Source organism: Cantharellus anzutake, assembly GCF_015039405.1.
Source record: "Cantharellus anzutake strain C23 chromosome Unknown EI90scaffold_11, whole genome shotgun sequence".
NCBI lineage: Eukaryota > Fungi > Basidiomycota > Agaricomycetes > Cantharellales > Hydnaceae > Cantharellus > Cantharellus anzutake.
Genome location: NW_024066961.1, coordinates 1,160,575 through 1,176,457, shown reverse-complemented (window position 1 = coordinate 1,176,457; position 15,883 = coordinate 1,160,575). Strand labels below are relative to the sequence as shown.

The following is a 15,883-nucleotide window of genomic DNA, read 5'->3' as shown; positions in this document are numbered from 1 at the left end:
GAGATTCGTAGGTGACGCTCACGTTGAGTTTTACTTCTAATCCCAATAATACGCTTTTGTCATCGATCTCACTGGATTTTCAGCCAATCTTGGCGTTCAGCAGCTCGTTGAAAACCTACGATCAACCTCTACGTCAAGTCTTCATTCGTAGTCGGTGAGGCGGTGATCGTTGTCGAACGCGGACGGTTACAGTCAAGTTAGTGGTCAAACATTGAGTATTAGCGATGGAAAGGGTGATGGAGCGATAGAACTCAATAACACACTGAATAGGCAGGTGATATCATGAAAGAGTAATACAATGCGGGAAACAACACGTAAGCACAAGTAGCACGTTTTACATAATTACGAAGCAGAGTGACTGCAGTGCAGGTAACAACGTGACTTTTACAGGCTAATCATAGCAGGCAGGACTCAGCCTCTACATTAGATGCAGCCCATCATGACGAAAAAGGTGGGTATTGAAACTCCCGGGGGCCAGGACGTGCAACCAAGGAACCATCTCTACCTCATGAGTATGTATGCTAATTATCCTTTTGCGACTGTCGGATAAGGTACCTGTTAGTCGAAGATCCACGCTCGAAATGAGGCCGGAATTATTCAACGAGCAGCAGTGAAATCCGGTCAAAGAGCTACTGCGTCACCCCGGATGTTACCGGAAGTATTGACACGCTCAATTGCTGGTCCTTCCCTTGATCTTGAGATCCTCTACTGGCACTACAACTAGCCGGATATACGGCTGAGCAAGCCAATGCGGTATTTCCCGTAAACCATCCTCGCGTCGGCGAACAATACCGGCACTATCAGATCCCCGACTTGCGCGTTCGTCCGCCTATTTTGGATCGTTCAATGATCTTCTCCTTATTTTAATCACTTACAGCATTCCTCTCCTTCAATGATATCACCAGATCCATAAATTTATGGACCCCATCCTGCGGTCGTACATGGATCTTCCCCAGGTGATCCCTAAGATCACGATTCCGCTCCAAGCTTAGAGATGGGCGCAAGAGCTTGAATAAATGGCTGCGAATAGCTCCCGGAGAGGTGACAGTGTTGAGCGAGTGAACGATGTCCAAATATTCGAGAGCCAGGTCAGCATGAGGTGGGTTCGGATCGCGTTCGTCAAAGATACCAGGATTATAGAGATTTCCTTCTGCAGACATTACACCGTCGGCGCCAGTTTCTTCTAAGCAACGGTGTATATCCTCGTGATAAAGAATATTCCCATTGGCTACGACCGGCACAGATACTGCCTCCTTGACAGCGCGTATCTTAGACCAATCGGCTAAGCCCTAGTTAGATCAGAAATATTGAGGACAGTCTGCATAGCCTCGAAGATCGAGTCGTCTACGCACGCAGTTTTGACCCCTCTGCTCACGTATGCGGCCATGGCATGTGAGGACTTGTGCCCCTGCGCTTTCGAGCATCTTTGCGTACTCAACCGTCCTGTTCACCGTAGGGAATACACGAATTTTGCAGTCACGGGCACCTCGAGATTGAGGTGTAGAGTATTGACTATAAGCCAAATACGTTGAGGAAGCACGATTGAGTAAACGGAGGTCATTGTGTACTTAGTTCATAAATAAGAGCCCAATCATCCTGAAGAAACGCGCCATACTTCCCTCTCCGAGCTATCTCTTGTGGGCATCCAAGATTTATATCTACGGCATCACAGTGGCCTTCTACGAGCTTGGCAGCCGCCAGCAAAGCATTTGGGTCATTCCCACAGAACTGGAAATCATCTACAGGCTTGGAATCGAGACGGGCCCAACAAAGATTACTCACTTGAACAACAAGAGGTCGATCATGAGGGCCCCCTTCTTCGCCTTCAACCATGTTAAAGTTTTCGAGAATGTATTTTTTATTTGAATTTGTAAACAGTTTCGAATTGATCATGGGGGTATATACGGCCTAGTTGGCAGTGATGAGCGAAAGGACTCCGGTGGGCACTGTTCTCACCTGTGCACCGTGCCGACGAGAGAGAATGCGCCAAGCCTGGGAGAAACGATAAAACCAGGTCAACGGGAGATTCATAATCATCCAAGAGCGCCAGGAAGCTCACTAGCTCACTTTGTTCCACCATTGGTGCCACGATGTATTTCGGGTTGCCCAGGACGTGACGGTAGAAGTCGTGGCCAGAGAGCTTCCTTTTCGGAATACCACCCAACTGTGAGGTTGTCTCAAACTGTGGAAAACTCTGATTCATTGTGAAAAGCTTGGTCGCTTGATCGAGGGAAACGCGTTGGCGAGAAAACGCCGAGGGAAAGGAGCAGAGACAATTAATTCTGGGGTCCGATGAGATAGAGCACTTGTCGTCTATGCTCCCAATTCTGCGACCACCAATCGGCAAACACCGTCGATCGCACGCTCACGATCAAGCAAGCAGCAGCGCGAGTGCCATTTCGCATCCAGATCCCAATCGCCTCCGTCCTCATATCCATTGGTAGCGCAGACTGCAAGGCTGAATTGCTTGTTCCAGCAGCGAAAGCCCGCCAAAAAATTTTATCTATAGAGGCTGGTATCCTGCCTACAAAAAAATCAGGTTTTGGGTTGTTAGCTTATAGGATCGAAGCCCCACAAACACTCGGGGAGAAAGTGGTTTCGGAGGCCCCTATCGTAGTATAGCACCCGAGCAAGAGTTCGCTGTTGCTTGCCATAAGTGTTTTGAACGCTTCAAGGTGGAGACAGGTGCAAAAATTCACGCCTATCCGGAGCTGCGGAACTTCTTTTCATTGTTGAAATGATTCGGAGGGTCGAATATCTCCCGAAATTGGCCCCAACGAGGAATGCTGACTAATTGTTCGGGAGCGGAGTTGTGACCTGGGTTGATGAGCGCAATTATCCAGAAACCTGATCTTCGCATGCTTTGATGATCCATTTGTAGTTTTCCTGCGGTATAATCGATGCCGCTTATGCTTGCTTCCTAGAACTGGTTCTATCAGTCTGGTAGCAGTCTCAAGCATCTCATATATTGGAGCGATACATCGCGATTGTGGCAAAATGACGCAGTGCCCAGCTCGATCCACGTGTGAGGGCTTGCAACAGAATCAGATTAAACGGATCAACCTGATACAAGACAGTAATTGGAGGGCGGCCGCATAATGATATTGCTTGGGTGAAGCAGGCTAGGGTACAAGCGATTCGGTCAAAAACTTGCTCTCAACACAAATAAGAGGTGCAAATGCGAGCCTCAACCCCCATGAGTTGCCGTGAAATACTCACAGGCACTCACATACTCCAGATCTTCCAGAATTATTTATGGTATTATGTGTGTCAGAATTTAAAGACCTGCGGACGGACTTCAGCTCTTGGTCGGGCTCCATCGAAAGCTAACAGACCTGGTCTTGGGTATATCCCAATTCTTTGAGTGTGCCGTCGAGTCTTCCCTGCTTCATACCCTCCTTCGGTCCGGAGATGGCTTTAACCTGACCGGGAGGCCCTGTTTGGGGGGTGAGGAACGGGCGGCTCTCGGAACTGTCCACCCAGTGCTTACCGCAGATCAATATTTTGACTTTCTCCCCGGCTGAAGGTGGAGGGACATGCTTTCGAATGAGATCCGCATTAACATGCCCAGTAGGCCCTTCACATTAGAACCTTAAGTTATATATGCTCAACAGATCTAGACTGTGCGAGCATACCGGTCCAGTTTCCCTCCGCCTTGTCCACAACATAGACAACGTTGAACCTGTCTGGGTGCTGCTTCTTGAAGGAGTCAAGATCCTCACGAAGAAGAATGTCCGCAGGGGATACGTTGGCGAAAATCAGGGTAAACTTTGTCTTATCATCCTTGAGGTGTAAGGCATGATTCAAGATCTGAGTCCCACTTGCTAATCAGGAACATCAATCCTTGAGTGTTCGTGATCAATGACTTGCCTGATACATCGGCGTTCTAGTCAAGGTTGTCAATCTAGCCTTGGAATCGTACACGGAAACTCACATTCCAGAGCCGCCCGAAATCATGGCGACCTACAGATGAAATAGAGATCAGCATCTAGGTGACCTGAACTGCATATTCGGGCACCTCATCCCATTTGTTGGCTATGAGCATAGCAAAGGTAAGATAATCTGTTCTATTAATGGAAGACGATATCACCTTCGTATGGGATCTTGGGAATCGGACCCTGCAGAGGATTAATCTGAGTGTATTTTGAGAGTGCCCATCATCCTACCTTAAACCCGAGCTTGTCTCCAGGCTTCATGCGGAAGATAAAAGGAGTCAACTGAAAATGCGTCAATACGCTGTGTGGGGGGAGTTGGGGTTTCTACCTTCCCAGTGTCATACTTCTTGACCAATAACTGGATCTCTCCTCGAGTATCAGATGGGGAAATAGGAGTGTATGGTCTAAGGAGAGATACATTGGAGGCAATTTACGCGAGGAAAATGGTTTACCTTATGATGGGATTCCCTTTGTCATCTTTGGGGCCAGCTTCTTTGGCGTTCACAAGGATGCAAGCTGCGACGGGCAACAGCGATGCCGAATTCTCGGGCAATGCAAAGGTGAATCTAAGGATATCATTAGAGGGGTTTAATGTAAGTATGACCCATCTCACTTAGCCGTATTGTGATTATAAGGCTCGATCTGAAAGCGGTTTGGCATTCAATTAGATTCAGATGGCACTGACGGGATGTTTACCCGCTTCAACGAAAAATCCACGAATTCGTCTTTGCTTAGTGCTCCAACAAGTTGGGGTGTATCCTTCTGAGAAGGTGATTTCTGTTTGGACTCGCCGTAGACGTAGTAAGAGAGTCCAGCCAAACCAGCAAGCGAGAGATACAGCGGAGCATTACCAAGAGGCTTGCCTTGGTTTTGGGTGGATAGTTGTCTGGAGGTAGCAGAGATGGGCATCCGGGCAGGGCTGACAAGGACTCTTCCAGCACCCGACAAAATTTGAGCGCGAAACATGGTTCAGATCCGCTACCGTGCTAGCGTCCCAATCGTGAGAACAAGAGGTTACATAATCCAAATGCCTCCCTCGGCCATATCCGCATAGTCGCGCCCCATATTCGTGCGTCGGAAAGACTGCACCAGAACGCGATGGCTCGTCTAAATGAGATTGATCTACGCGGGACCTCAGATGATATATCTAGCGCAAATGCAGATGACTCTGCTTTACCCTCATATGCTGATGCGGTGCCTTCTGGGGAGGCGTCTTCTGTGGATCCACTCAGAACTGCCGCCACCATCCCAGCCTCTCAGTTTTACGGAAAGAGGGTAAAGCATACATATTCTAGCCGGAATGTAACGAAGAATAAGGAAGCTGGATCTTCCTCAGTGGGCCCAGGCACTTCTCATACGTCGTACAAATTCACTGCCGAGTCTCCTTCGCATGATGAAGGCATGGCTTCCAACTCATCACGGATAGATGGTGACGCACAAGTAATGAAACAGACCCCTGTCTCATCCTTACTTCCGAGCCTCTTGAGGATTACCGCCCACCAGAGCCGGTTTTTGAAACAACATATAATACCGATTGGTTCGAGGGTAGTCCGACATGGGGTCAATCGGGGCTTGACGTTCCGGTTGTGCAAGTTGGAAGGGAACATTGGCTCACAGAACCGCCCCCCGATTGGTGGGATGCGAAGCATGCCGCGTTCACAGAATATAGGCCTGGGCCTGGTCAATTACCTTCACTTGTCACTGCCAACATTTTTGCAGAGCCCCTCTATCGTTGTGGAGTCATTTCCGTCCCAACTCCACCCGATCGCAAAGAGGGTACCCATGGTCCGGACCCTAGATATTCGGCTTCTAAATTAGATGACGTCCGCAACTGCCTGCCGGAGCATCTCTTTTATAATTTCAAATCTCATGGCTGGGTTTTCGTCAATGTGGCACAGGATGAAGCTTTGAGTGTTCCATTGCGCGAGATTCCGGGAAAACCCTATCCTTCGGATGTTGGTCGTGCGTTATACGCTAACTGCACTGCTCGACCAGGGTTCTCGCAGCTTGTCTACGAAGATATCTCAATCCATCACCATTTTCACGCCTACCCAGGGGCTACAGATGTCCCCCCATTACTTTCCGCTGCGTTCTCTTCCCTGCATGAGGCCTCGTTCCAGTCGTCAGCTGGCGCATCAGGGCGGGGTGGCAACAACGCCAACAATGCAAACACACCATCAACAACAGCAGACTTGGCATCGGCTACAATACGGGCAGATTTATACGTTTGTGCCCTTTGTCAAGTGTACGTTGTGGTTAGCGGAGTCATCCCTGCCATCATTCCCCGAGATGTGCTGGACACCTTAGTTTTGAGTCGTTCGAGTAACCCACCTCTGGGAAAGACTCCGCAGCAAAGTGTTATCGCAGCATTGGAACTCTTGGTGAAGTGGGTCTGAATGCCACTGTTCCCTTGTATATCTGTATATTATGCTTCTGCTAACATGTTTCCAGGATTATGGCCAATTGCTTGTTCAAAGGTCAGGGAGGCGCCGTCAATACCCAGGCAACTGGATTTTTAAATAATCTGGGGTGGAATGAGACCACGTTCGTACCCCTGGCTCCTCAAGATGCCATTGATTGACCTTTTATCACAGCGCTGAGATATTTGAGCGCATTGGGTTCCGCAGTCATCATGAACTTCCTATGCGTCTGGCACCCCCTCCGTTTTCATCTGCGTCCCCTCAGGGTAGTAGAAATAGGGCAATCATGACTCGGGCATGGATTGAGATCAGCGCGTGGCTACATATTTACAAGAGGTCGCCAGGTATGGTCCTGATCCTCTCATTGATACATCCAGGCTGAAGGGGTACCCTGAAGCCGATCCAGGGGATGGTGTCCACATCTACACGATGTCATTACGGGAAGAATTCGAGGGGCTGATCGGGTCTCAAACAAGAGGTTGAACCATTCGTTTGGTTCGTTGCAACGTGCTGATTATCCCTTGCAGACCAGCCGTGGATGTTTGCCACCAATCCATGGCATGGATCCTTGTTCCTGCAGTTTGGAATGCCAGTAGAGTCCTACTCCGAGAGTGCGGGTTCAGTTATTTAGATTTCTGGATGTTCGCTCAGTTCGAGATGTAGAGCTTCTCGAGTTTGCCTTCCATCAGCAAATTCGTTGTGATCCTAACAATATCCCTCAATATCTTTCGGCGTTAGAAATGATCGAAGAAATTCCCGGTCTCCCCCACCGTCAAGATTTAACAAACTTCATCATGACCCAAAAATCTAGAGGCCTTTGGTCTCGTAAGGATTTGGACCGTGCCGTGGGGTTGTTGGGTTTTGGACCAGACGGTCCTTTGCGGATAAACTTCGATCGCGACGTGGATGGCCATTTCTTGATTGGTGCCTTTAGGAATGCGTGGGACGGGATTGACCTCAGCAATGCGAAGGAGGGGTTGTATGATCCTGAGAAGCGTGATACCTTGCGGCGGGATCTCAAAGAAGCGCTTTTGATTGCGTCTCAGTCTTTGGGCAGCCAGGTCATCGTGGAACAGGCGAGACAAGAAATCGAACTCAAGAGTATGAGCCCCAACGCTGCGTATGCTGCTTTTGACGCTACTAGGGACGTTGACGACGACACTCTAATCGTCGCGTACGAGATGCGTGTGAGCTATCGGAACAACTTAATCCTCATTATGCCCTGACACGCATTGTGACAGGCAACAGAACAACCAGGGGAGATCGATAAATTACGAACGACTTTGCAGTTTATCGCGGAGGACCGTAATAGTGACCGATTGCGCGGGTTTCTTGGGGGTGGAGTAGATTGTAGGTGTTCGTGATCAGTACTCTTGAACACATAATCAGCTCAAGAGCATTTCCAGCGGGACAGGGACACTCTCACCGTCTGGAATGGCCTCGCGGATTATATCAACTTGGGAATACTTGTTACCTTAATTCATTGTTGCAAGTACGTCCTTTCAGACGTACGCCCAGCTTACTGAGCAGCTGACGGCACTCAGTACTTTTACACGATCAGACAACTCAGAGATGCACTTGCATCAGGTTCCTTTAGGTCCGGTGCTGGGGAAGAGGACTTCAAAGGGAAACCAATTGGAGGACGAGTTATTTCTTCTCGTGAACTTGATCGTTCTCGTAGATGTGCGTTTCATTTTTTCTTGGGTGATAAATGCCATTAAGTATTCATTGTGTAGTTGTGACACATCTTCATAACCTGTTTATCAACCTCGCTCACGCAGAGACCCCTGCGGTCCTTCCCGAAGTGGAACTTGCCAAACTGGCACTTATGACGTCCAAGGACGAGGAAATGGGTTCTGGGGCTCAAGAAACCGCTGCAACATCCATCGGGAGTGCGGAGACAGACTCTACCTTAGTCGAGGCTAACGGGACGGAGGCTGAAAATCCATCAGACATCCCATCACTACCATCCCATCAGGTTTCTTTCATGTCCGCGCCTTCGCCTCAAGTCACTATACTGGGTAAACGTTCTAGCGAGTCCCGACTCACAGCAAAGCAGGAGCCCGCTTTGCCAATGGATGTCGACGATTCACCGTCTCCCAAGCGTAGACAGACGACAGGCGAGTTAGGCCCCGTATCCCAACGTGAAGCCACCCTTGCCGAGGACTCCGAGATGTCTGATCCGTCGGCAAACAAGGCGAATCCGAGCCTTGCCTCAAGCGTTCCTCCCCCGTTACCCCCTCGAAATCGCCAGCCCTCAGTAGGTGACATGATGTTCGGTACGGATTTCTCTGTGTATGAGTGCCCAATTCTGATTATCGTTCACTAGGTCGACAAAACGACGTTTCCGAATGTATGGACAATTGCATTTTCCAGATAGAGGCTGCGCTTCAGTTCGATTCGGAACTTGGAGAAGGATCCGAGCGTCTGAATGTCGTGAAACGGCGAGTTCCACCTCTGGCAGATCCTTGACTGATGACGTTAAGACCCGCCATAGACTCTTTTACGGAACCAAGCGACAGCGGATAACGCCCCTTGATGAGGATGCGAAGTCACAAAGCGTTGTCAGTGAAAAGACGGATCTTTTTGCGCAGCTCCTCGTCAATGTCTCCAATGAAGGAACGGATCTATATGATGGGCTCAGCGGTTTTATGGATGATGTCATAGAATTCGAAGGAAAGAAAGCCAGCATGGAGGTCGTTTTAGTTGAAACTCCGCCAATTCTCCAGATTCAGCTCCAGGTGTGATTTTGCACGCCCTCCGTTACATCGTGCCGTTCATTGACCTATGCATCGCTTCGGTTTATCATTTAGAGGGTACAATTTGATCGCCAGACAATGCAAGCCCGAAAGAACAATGCATACGTAGCATTTGGAGAGACATTGTACATGGACAGGTTCATGCAGTCGGCAAATCCGGAGAAACGAGCGAAGTCAGCCATCATTCAAAAGGATCTGCAGAGGTGTAGGGAACGTGTAGCTGTCCTCACCGAAAGCTCAGTAAGTGGCCATTGAGTGTCGCAGCACCCACAACCATTTGACAGCATCAATAATTGAAGACTGATCCTATACTTGAATCACTGGCCCAGTCAGAAGAGCTGGCTCACGATTTTCTAGCTGGTGGCGTGGAAGAGATTGATCAAGCACTCGTAGACTATTTACGTGGCGAGAAGGATGTTGTTCATCGCGAAATAGAGGACTGCCGTGCTCGCGCAAAGCAGTTAAAAGTCGAGCTGGAAGAACTCTGGTTGGACGAGCGGAATCAAGAATACGAGCTCTGCTCCGTTTTCATTCACAGAGGGACCTCTCCCGCCTGGGGCCATTACTTCTTCTACTCTTGCAATCTTCCCAACAATCCTAATTCGTGGTTCAAGTACAACGATTCTGAAGTTAGTGTTGTCTCCAAGGATGAGGTTCTGGCGGACGGAACGGGTTCGACTGCTAATCCATATCTTGTATGTTTCCCCTGCGATAAGTGCTTTGCCGATCTGACCCATTGCTACGCAGCTCGTGTATGCCAGAAAGGGTTCCAATGTCATTGACACAGTCCACCGCATCATCCCCTCGTGACCGAACGGTACTCTCATACAACCCATCTAATGTATCTCTTACGGTTCTTGTAATTGTCCGCATAATCGTTCATTCGATGCAACGATCAAAATTACAGACCACCCCTATTGCATCGATTTTGGTGTCAAGATACCTTCAAGGTTGAGCTGGTATCATCAGTTAAGTTCATCACATGGACCCTCCCGTGGCTTCGTGTCTTATATACATAGTGTGATTCTACAGCAAAAGCCTTTATTTGGTATTGGCGGAGCTTGAGAGGCCTTTGTAAAATTTCGTTTCTGATAGCCTGATGCAAGCCTGATCAGCGAGAGAGTGGTTCTGGATGGCGTCCAAGTAGAAGGTGGATGTGACAAGCTTTTCGCTTCAACAGAGTCCGTGGACTAGCAAGTCATAACGGGTCGAAGTACTTCATAGCTATATGTAAGGGGATCTGCAGGCAGGTCGCCAGAAACCGGCAAATTCCCATTCCCTTTGTTGTCTTGTTTATGCCCGAGGACGCGCTCAATCTACGCAAACCTAATTTAGAGTTACCTTTCCTAGTTAGGAAGTTAACGTTTGCCATGCGTTCGTCTTGCCTTTGCTCTCCGCTCTGATGCCTCGATACCTGCCATTGTTTACGTAAGAAATCATCCAGGATGTCCTCACCTTCTCACTGGGCCGTTTTCATCCAGTGAGATGCCATAGCCTCTAATAACTCAGTAGTCAAGTCCTTTGACCTTAGTCGAGCCTTTCTTTGTGCCCCTTGGCTTTCCTCCTTTAAGTCTTCTGGTCTATTCTAGAATCTGGCTTGTCATGTCAACATCCCCCCCTCACTTGATCGCCAGCTCGTTGGGCGACTGGGACTCTCCATCTGTCTCGTTACAACGAGTATTCTTGAGCTCTGAGCCATTCAAAAAGTGAGCAAGCCCCCTCAGTATTATCTTCATGTTTTGACGTAGGTGTACGACTTGTAGCTCGGTTGTCATTGAAGGCACTGCTGCTGTGGATACTCGATTTTTCCGTCGCATCCTCAATTCTCATCCATCTCCATTCGCCATCACTGTCGCACTTACGGTGGCAGGCTCTCTCCGCCCTCTGGATTGGAACCAAGAGGACTTTGAACAATCTGGGCTGGAGCACAGCCGATCGAACCCTTCGTCGAGAATCACTTTCCAAAGACGTGCTGCCCTCGAGGGGTGCATTTGCACCGTTGCATTTTCCATCTCCATTCCGCACGACCTCATCATTGGAGAGGCCACGAAACAAGGGCCTGACACCAGATCCCAGCAGTTCTATGGCGTTGCGGTGAAAGCGTATGATGGAAGGGGCCGAACTACTCAGACGAACATCGCCACCTTCGCATTGCAGATACCTTCCTCCTATACCTTATCGAATAACCGGAAGCGCTCGTCGCTATTGGAAGTGCGAAGGCGGAGCAGGGAGATACAAAACTCGCGGGAATTTTCAGCTACGGTCAAACAAAGGCGGAGGAGCTTTCTTCGCCGTGGCAGCATTCTTCGAACGTGGAGAAAGTGATGAGTTGGTGGGCTTTGTTCTCAAAATACATGCAACCTGTCTTTTCTACCGTTTCTTATACCAAGCATCCCTCCGACAATGTACTGAAGGGGATTTATTACCAAGGGAGCAAAATGATCCGCAGTTTGTTATGCACGGCATTGTAGTAGCACTCTCACGCATCATGTATGTATGTATTTCTAAGGTGGTTGGTTCCATCAAAACTGGGGATCTGGGGTGCCATTTATTCACTTTGACTTGGGGGCAGTGAGTATGCACGGACTGATTGAATAATCTCTAACAAGTGCCAACCATGGAGCAGGTCCCTGTTTTGTTCTGCATCGGGTCGAATCACTCATCTTCCACCCATCCTAGCCAGTAGAGTTGACTCCCTAGTGCGCTGACGGGACGGCAGGCACACGCTTGAGCTCACCAGAATGGAATCGATGCTGCCGTTTCTCGAGGTCTAGCGGGGACATGTAAGCATCTTCTAGGAAGCACGCAACTCCAGAAGAACATACCGAAAGCCCACATGCAAGCGCCGATCCTATTCGAAATTGAGAAGAAAATTCCTACCAGTGGAATGGACTCCAACAAGGCTGCGGCGAATCCAAATGCTGTCGCAGCTGGTTGCGTGAACCGCGGTGCTGAGATGGAAGGGAAACGTACAGTAATAGTCGCTTTTCCGTTCCGCCATGAAGACGGCTACTTCGTGAGGGGACATCTTTTTAGACTCGAAGTAAGGCCCATGCAGATATCGTGCGGTCGCCACGGCCTTGATTCCGGACGTGATAAGGAGTCCAACGATAGGGTAAAGGTTGAGAGGGAGAAGAATGACTGATGCGAGCAGTTTTGGAATCGCTAAGTTTTGTGGGATGGGCAATGGGATGGAAAACGTGCCTTTCCTGATCACTAATCTTCCGACTGAGCTTGTAATCCATTTCTCCCACCTGGCTCGAAAGTCGAGACTAACTTGAGGTGGCTTCTCCCATTCCTCGAAATAAGGCCCCCAGAACTCCTTGGCTTTTCCTCTTGAAACGAGGACTTGGTCCCAAGCTCGATCACGCGCGATATGCAAATTTTTTCCAAGGAAGAAACGAACCATAGTTTGAACTTGGGAAGACACTAAAACAAGTGTGGTATCTAGTTTGCACAAACGTTAGTCGGTGATGATCATGCTGTGTTGAGCTGGCATACTGACAAGTCGCAACATCCATTCCGTAGCCGAACACATTGTCATGAGATAAACCCAGAGCACGGGGAAATCTGTGAGAATGTTTAAGATGCGATAACGACTTCTAGTGGCTTTCCGGTAGACACCTCTTTAGGAAAAAAGAGACAAAAATGCGCTGAATCCGAAAGGTGCCAATGGTCTGTGCGTGGCAACGTGTATTGTAAAATCCCTAGGACAAAGCGACGCCTACCCAAATAGCGCCAACTAGAATTCTATACATAGGATGTGATACTATTCATGCTTTGTCTCCAAGGTTGCTTGGGGGATGAACACGACTTTACCCTCGCTGCACTCCATGGCGGATTTTATCCCAGACCTGAGTTTAAGATGTTAGCGAGGACTGGAGTATGTGAAGAGATTGATACTTGCCTTTACTCGGATGAAAGGGTCTGTCAGTAACCGGTAGATCCCAACCAAGGTGTAGACAGGAGTAAAAAGAAGAAATTCTTGCATTGTTGCTAATTGGAGTGTGAAATGAGGCTGTGCCAGACACTCGTCATCCAACAAGGCCTAGCAGATAAATTTCGGTTGGTCGGTTGGTTTCTCTCGTATCCTTTCCCATGCCTTGTTTTTCTTAGCCCCTTTATTCCATCCCCCTTGGATTACAGAACTGGCATGTCAATCGTGAATGGGGAAGCGGAAAAGCTGAATGCTAATGAGCAATTGGATGCGGAGGAATTCAATGTCCAAGGATTGCTCAAAGAACTCGAGAAAGCCGAGGACGTAGTTGCGGGAGTCGATCGTCGACTGGATGACTTACTCTCCAACATTGATGGGCTTCTGCATCACCTCAGTGCAACAAGTCAGGAGACAAGTTCGAAACCGGATTCATCCTGATGCTCGTCGATCGACGTCGAGCTTTTACACGTGTAATTTCCATAAAAGAACATTGCGAGTCGCATGCGCGTCCAAGAGCGACGACGACTGCGAGTCTTGGTCCTCCACTGTAGCAGTCACATCATAATTACGTGTGCAAAGATTGAATATATTGGACCCAAATCGGGTCATTTCAGTGGGGTCTTTTATTTTTTATTTCTGGGGCAACGGGGTGCACTTAGAGTCGGGATTGGTCATGCACGTCACTTCGACGAAAAAAAAAAGTTGTCGACTAGTTCATTCTCTGGCTGTTGGGTCATGGATCTCTAATGCGAAATGGCATGGGAAAGAGCTCAACTCTCCAGGAATTGGATATACAATACCGCACAGGTCAGAGATAATTCTTTGGTCTCTCTCCAGTTTACACAAACTTGAGCGGGTGAGCGTCCGCCTTGCTGATAGCAACATGCAATGGCCTGTCCTTCCATTCGGCGTCCAGAGCAATTTCATAACGAAGCTTCTCTGAGAGGATCGGGAGATAGCCTCTTTCAGTGTTCGTATGGCCGCCTTGGTAGAGGTTAATTGTATTGTCAATTTCAGCACCAACAATCTCACATAGTATTACGTGTCTTCCCTTGGACACAGCTGCGAGTACATCGTGCTGATGGAGAGCCACTAAGTCAGAATCCCGCGGTGCCGAGTTGGCGACGTTGCTTACGTGCTGCATCTCTCCCGTGAAGTACGCATCTGGCGATTCCGTATATTAGTGGGCATGGAAGGTGTTTCATGATACCCGTGTACTCGCCGGCATCAACATTGTTTAGTACAGACGCCCCTGAGCCAGCGCAGAGAGCCACGGTTTTAATCGGGATGTGTTTATCGATATTCAACAGGGTGAGATCGGGCGATGCCACTTGAACTGTGGAACCTTTGGGTAGCCCTTCTGCGGACAGGTTTGTTATTGACTACAGACCTTGCTTTAGCTTCAAGCATTGTTTGATGCGATTCACGAGTGACTCTATCGTGATGCCGTTCGCAGGCTTCGTGAACTCGACAACGCGACCAAGCCCATCCAAAGGGTTTGCAGTGTCAGCAACGGGTCCCTCGGTCTTTTTTCCCAGAATTTTCACGACTCCTTCGTCCGAATTGAGCACCCCTGATGCCAGCCAGTCATGAATGCCGCCGTGGACGGAGTCGAGTGCTGTGTGAGGTGAGTACACGGATATCCCAGCCGCAGCGCACTGGAGAAGGGAGGATTGCAAAGGGTTGGAGAGGGTGAAGGAGGATATAGGTTTGAAGATTGGAGGATGATATGAGATGATACAGCTCGTTGGTAGAGGAGATGACAGAGCTTCATGAAGGACGGATGGAGTCAGACTGGATAATCGAGGCATGGTTACTGTCAGGGATAGGTTGCATCATGCTCGAGAAGGCTTGCACCTACTCAATCGTCAACAAGATCTGTGTGGGTTCATGCCATGATTTGGGAGCTTCTACAGGAGCAAAGAGCCAAGAGTAAACGGGATGGATTACTAACCGCGTTCAGTGACGTGATAATAAGGCGAAATTACAAACCCAGTAGTAGTCCGACCTAGGGAATTGTCGAGGTGTGAATGATGAACGACGGTTCCCAATTCTGGTCGTTGTAACGTACATTGTCCCATGACTCTGCTAGAGATGTTGGGGCGATCTTGTTCATTGCACGCTGGATAGCCTTTATAAGTGGCATGATGATCCAAAAAATGGGTTTCAGGAATTCAGATCTGTCGATAGGTTGTGGCGGTGCAAAGTTGCCCAATGTAGTGTTAGTACGTTTTCTCTTCTGTACCTTACTTGCCTGAGTAGTCACTTTTCTATGTGAACCTTGTAAAATTCTAGCTTTGAACTTGGTTTGTGTGTGGCGACTTCTGAGAGACCTCACAGATTGTGACCGAGTTCAGTTCTGTTTCGAAGATCGCCTCTAGATCTCCACACTTGCAGTTGCAGCATGGAGCTAGGCGTCGCACGAATTGGGGATAAGGCCATTCTTGTACCGATTCTACCTGACGCAGGGATACGTAGATGGGAAATTATATTAACCGCTAACTTGGCCGCAACATTCGTGTTTCTTTTTTTTTCATGTGTACATCGAATGCAAATTGTAATTACATACCAGTCGCATTGCTTGGAAGGTCGGAACGGCATCCTCTCGTGTGTGAGGACCTGTAAATCACCGGTTTCCATGCCCCGGAGTGAAGAATTCGGCGATAGATCAAATCAATAAAATTACGAAAGTTAGGGTGGACTCCGTTAATTCGACTCTGTTCCCTTGAACCTTTGCCTCTACTAGTTGTGAAAGCAAGGCCGGGTCAAGACGGAAAGAGCCATTGATTGTATATGAGGGGTCTATCTCTTGGGTGAGGAGAATGGGGAGAG

At 48.7% G+C, this 15,883-nt stretch overlaps 7 protein-coding genes across 7 annotated transcripts; 3 read left to right on the top strand and 4 right to left on the bottom strand.

Moving 5' to 3' along the window:
* Positions 1 to 670: 670 nt before the first annotated feature.
* Positions 671 to 2,582, bottom strand: EI90DRAFT_3169608 (uncharacterized protein; the record flags this gene model as incomplete). The annotated part of the gene is made up of 8 exons (XM_039066314.1): positions 2,060 to 2,582; positions 1,957 to 1,992; positions 1,783 to 1,908; positions 1,569 to 1,728; positions 1,464 to 1,512; positions 1,353 to 1,443; positions 942 to 1,289; positions 671 to 829 (listed from the first exon to the last, which is right to left on the bottom strand). Exons 1-8 carry the CDS (start codon positions 2,201 to 2,203, stop codon positions 671 to 673), a joined length of 1,113 nt encoding a protein of 370 aa, XP_038919352.1. The 5' UTR covers positions 2,204 to 2,582.
* Positions 2,583 to 3,265: 683 nt separating this feature from the next.
* EI90DRAFT_3046093 (uncharacterized protein) lies at positions 3,266 to 4,941 on the bottom strand. The gene is made up of 13 exons (XM_039059455.1): positions 4,632 to 4,941; positions 4,549 to 4,577; positions 4,388 to 4,501; positions 4,264 to 4,339; positions 4,167 to 4,217; positions 4,091 to 4,118; positions 4,019 to 4,035; positions 3,935 to 3,963; positions 3,871 to 3,886; positions 3,636 to 3,810; positions 3,491 to 3,577; positions 3,336 to 3,436; positions 3,266 to 3,285 (listed from the first exon to the last, which is right to left on the bottom strand). Exons 1-13 carry the CDS (start codon positions 4,899 to 4,901, stop codon positions 3,271 to 3,273), a joined length of 1,008 nt encoding a protein of 335 aa, XP_038919351.1. The 5' UTR covers positions 4,902 to 4,941; the 3' UTR covers positions 3,266 to 3,270.
* A 156-nt stretch (positions 4,942 to 5,097) lies between these two features.
* EI90DRAFT_3287565 (uncharacterized protein) lies at positions 5,098 to 10,224 on the top strand (the record flags this gene model as incomplete). The annotated part of the gene is made up of 17 exons (XM_039067062.1): positions 5,098 to 5,210; positions 5,231 to 5,375; positions 5,414 to 6,321; positions 6,387 to 6,479; positions 6,530 to 6,699; positions 6,753 to 6,833; positions 6,883 to 6,966; positions 7,019 to 7,542; positions 7,597 to 7,705; positions 7,762 to 7,847; positions 7,900 to 8,038; positions 8,092 to 8,634; positions 8,685 to 8,799; positions 8,853 to 9,096; positions 9,169 to 9,354; positions 9,414 to 9,809; positions 9,862 to 10,224. The coding sequence occupies 17 exons, from the start codon at positions 5,098 to 5,100 to the stop codon at positions 9,922 to 9,924; spliced, it is 3,999 nt and encodes a 1,332-aa protein (XP_038919350.1). The 3' UTR covers positions 9,925 to 10,224.
* A 452-nt stretch (positions 10,225 to 10,676) lies between these two features.
* EI90DRAFT_3046090 (uncharacterized protein) lies at positions 10,677 to 11,863 on the top strand. The gene is made up of 2 exons (XM_039059454.1): positions 10,677 to 10,820; positions 10,878 to 11,863. Exons 1-2 carry the CDS (start codon positions 10,717 to 10,719, stop codon positions 11,437 to 11,439), a joined length of 666 nt encoding a protein of 221 aa, XP_038919349.1. The 5' UTR covers positions 10,677 to 10,716; the 3' UTR covers positions 11,440 to 11,863.
* On the bottom strand, positions 11,811 to 13,105 carry EI90DRAFT_3144716 (uncharacterized protein; the record flags this gene model as incomplete). The annotated part of the gene is made up of 9 exons (XM_039065184.1): positions 11,811 to 11,884; positions 11,940 to 12,035; positions 12,088 to 12,255; positions 12,319 to 12,561; positions 12,620 to 12,684; positions 12,739 to 12,791; positions 12,843 to 12,864; positions 12,934 to 12,968; positions 13,022 to 13,105. The coding sequence occupies 9 exons, from the start codon at positions 13,103 to 13,105 to the stop codon at positions 11,811 to 11,813; spliced, it is 840 nt and encodes a 279-aa protein (XP_038919348.1).
* Positions 13,106 to 13,214: 109 nt separating this feature from the next.
* On the top strand, positions 13,215 to 13,724 carry EI90DRAFT_3046085 (uncharacterized protein). Its single transcript, XM_039059453.1, has one exon. The coding sequence runs from the start codon at positions 13,268 to 13,270 to the stop codon at positions 13,487 to 13,489; it is 222 nt and encodes a 73-aa protein (XP_038919347.1). The 5' UTR covers positions 13,215 to 13,267; the 3' UTR covers positions 13,490 to 13,724.
* A 467-nt stretch (positions 13,725 to 14,191) lies between these two features.
* Positions 14,192 to 15,281, bottom strand: EI90DRAFT_3046081 (GTP cyclohydrolase 1 type 2/Nif3). The gene is made up of 5 exons (XM_039059452.1): positions 15,123 to 15,281; positions 15,044 to 15,059; positions 14,913 to 14,961; positions 14,274 to 14,845; positions 14,192 to 14,215 (listed from the first exon to the last, which is right to left on the bottom strand). Exons 1-4 carry the CDS (start codon positions 15,195 to 15,197, stop codon positions 14,434 to 14,436), a joined length of 552 nt encoding a protein of 183 aa, XP_038919346.1. The 5' UTR covers positions 15,198 to 15,281; the 3' UTR covers positions 14,192 to 14,215; positions 14,274 to 14,433.
* Positions 15,282 to 15,883: the final 602 nt, after the last annotated feature.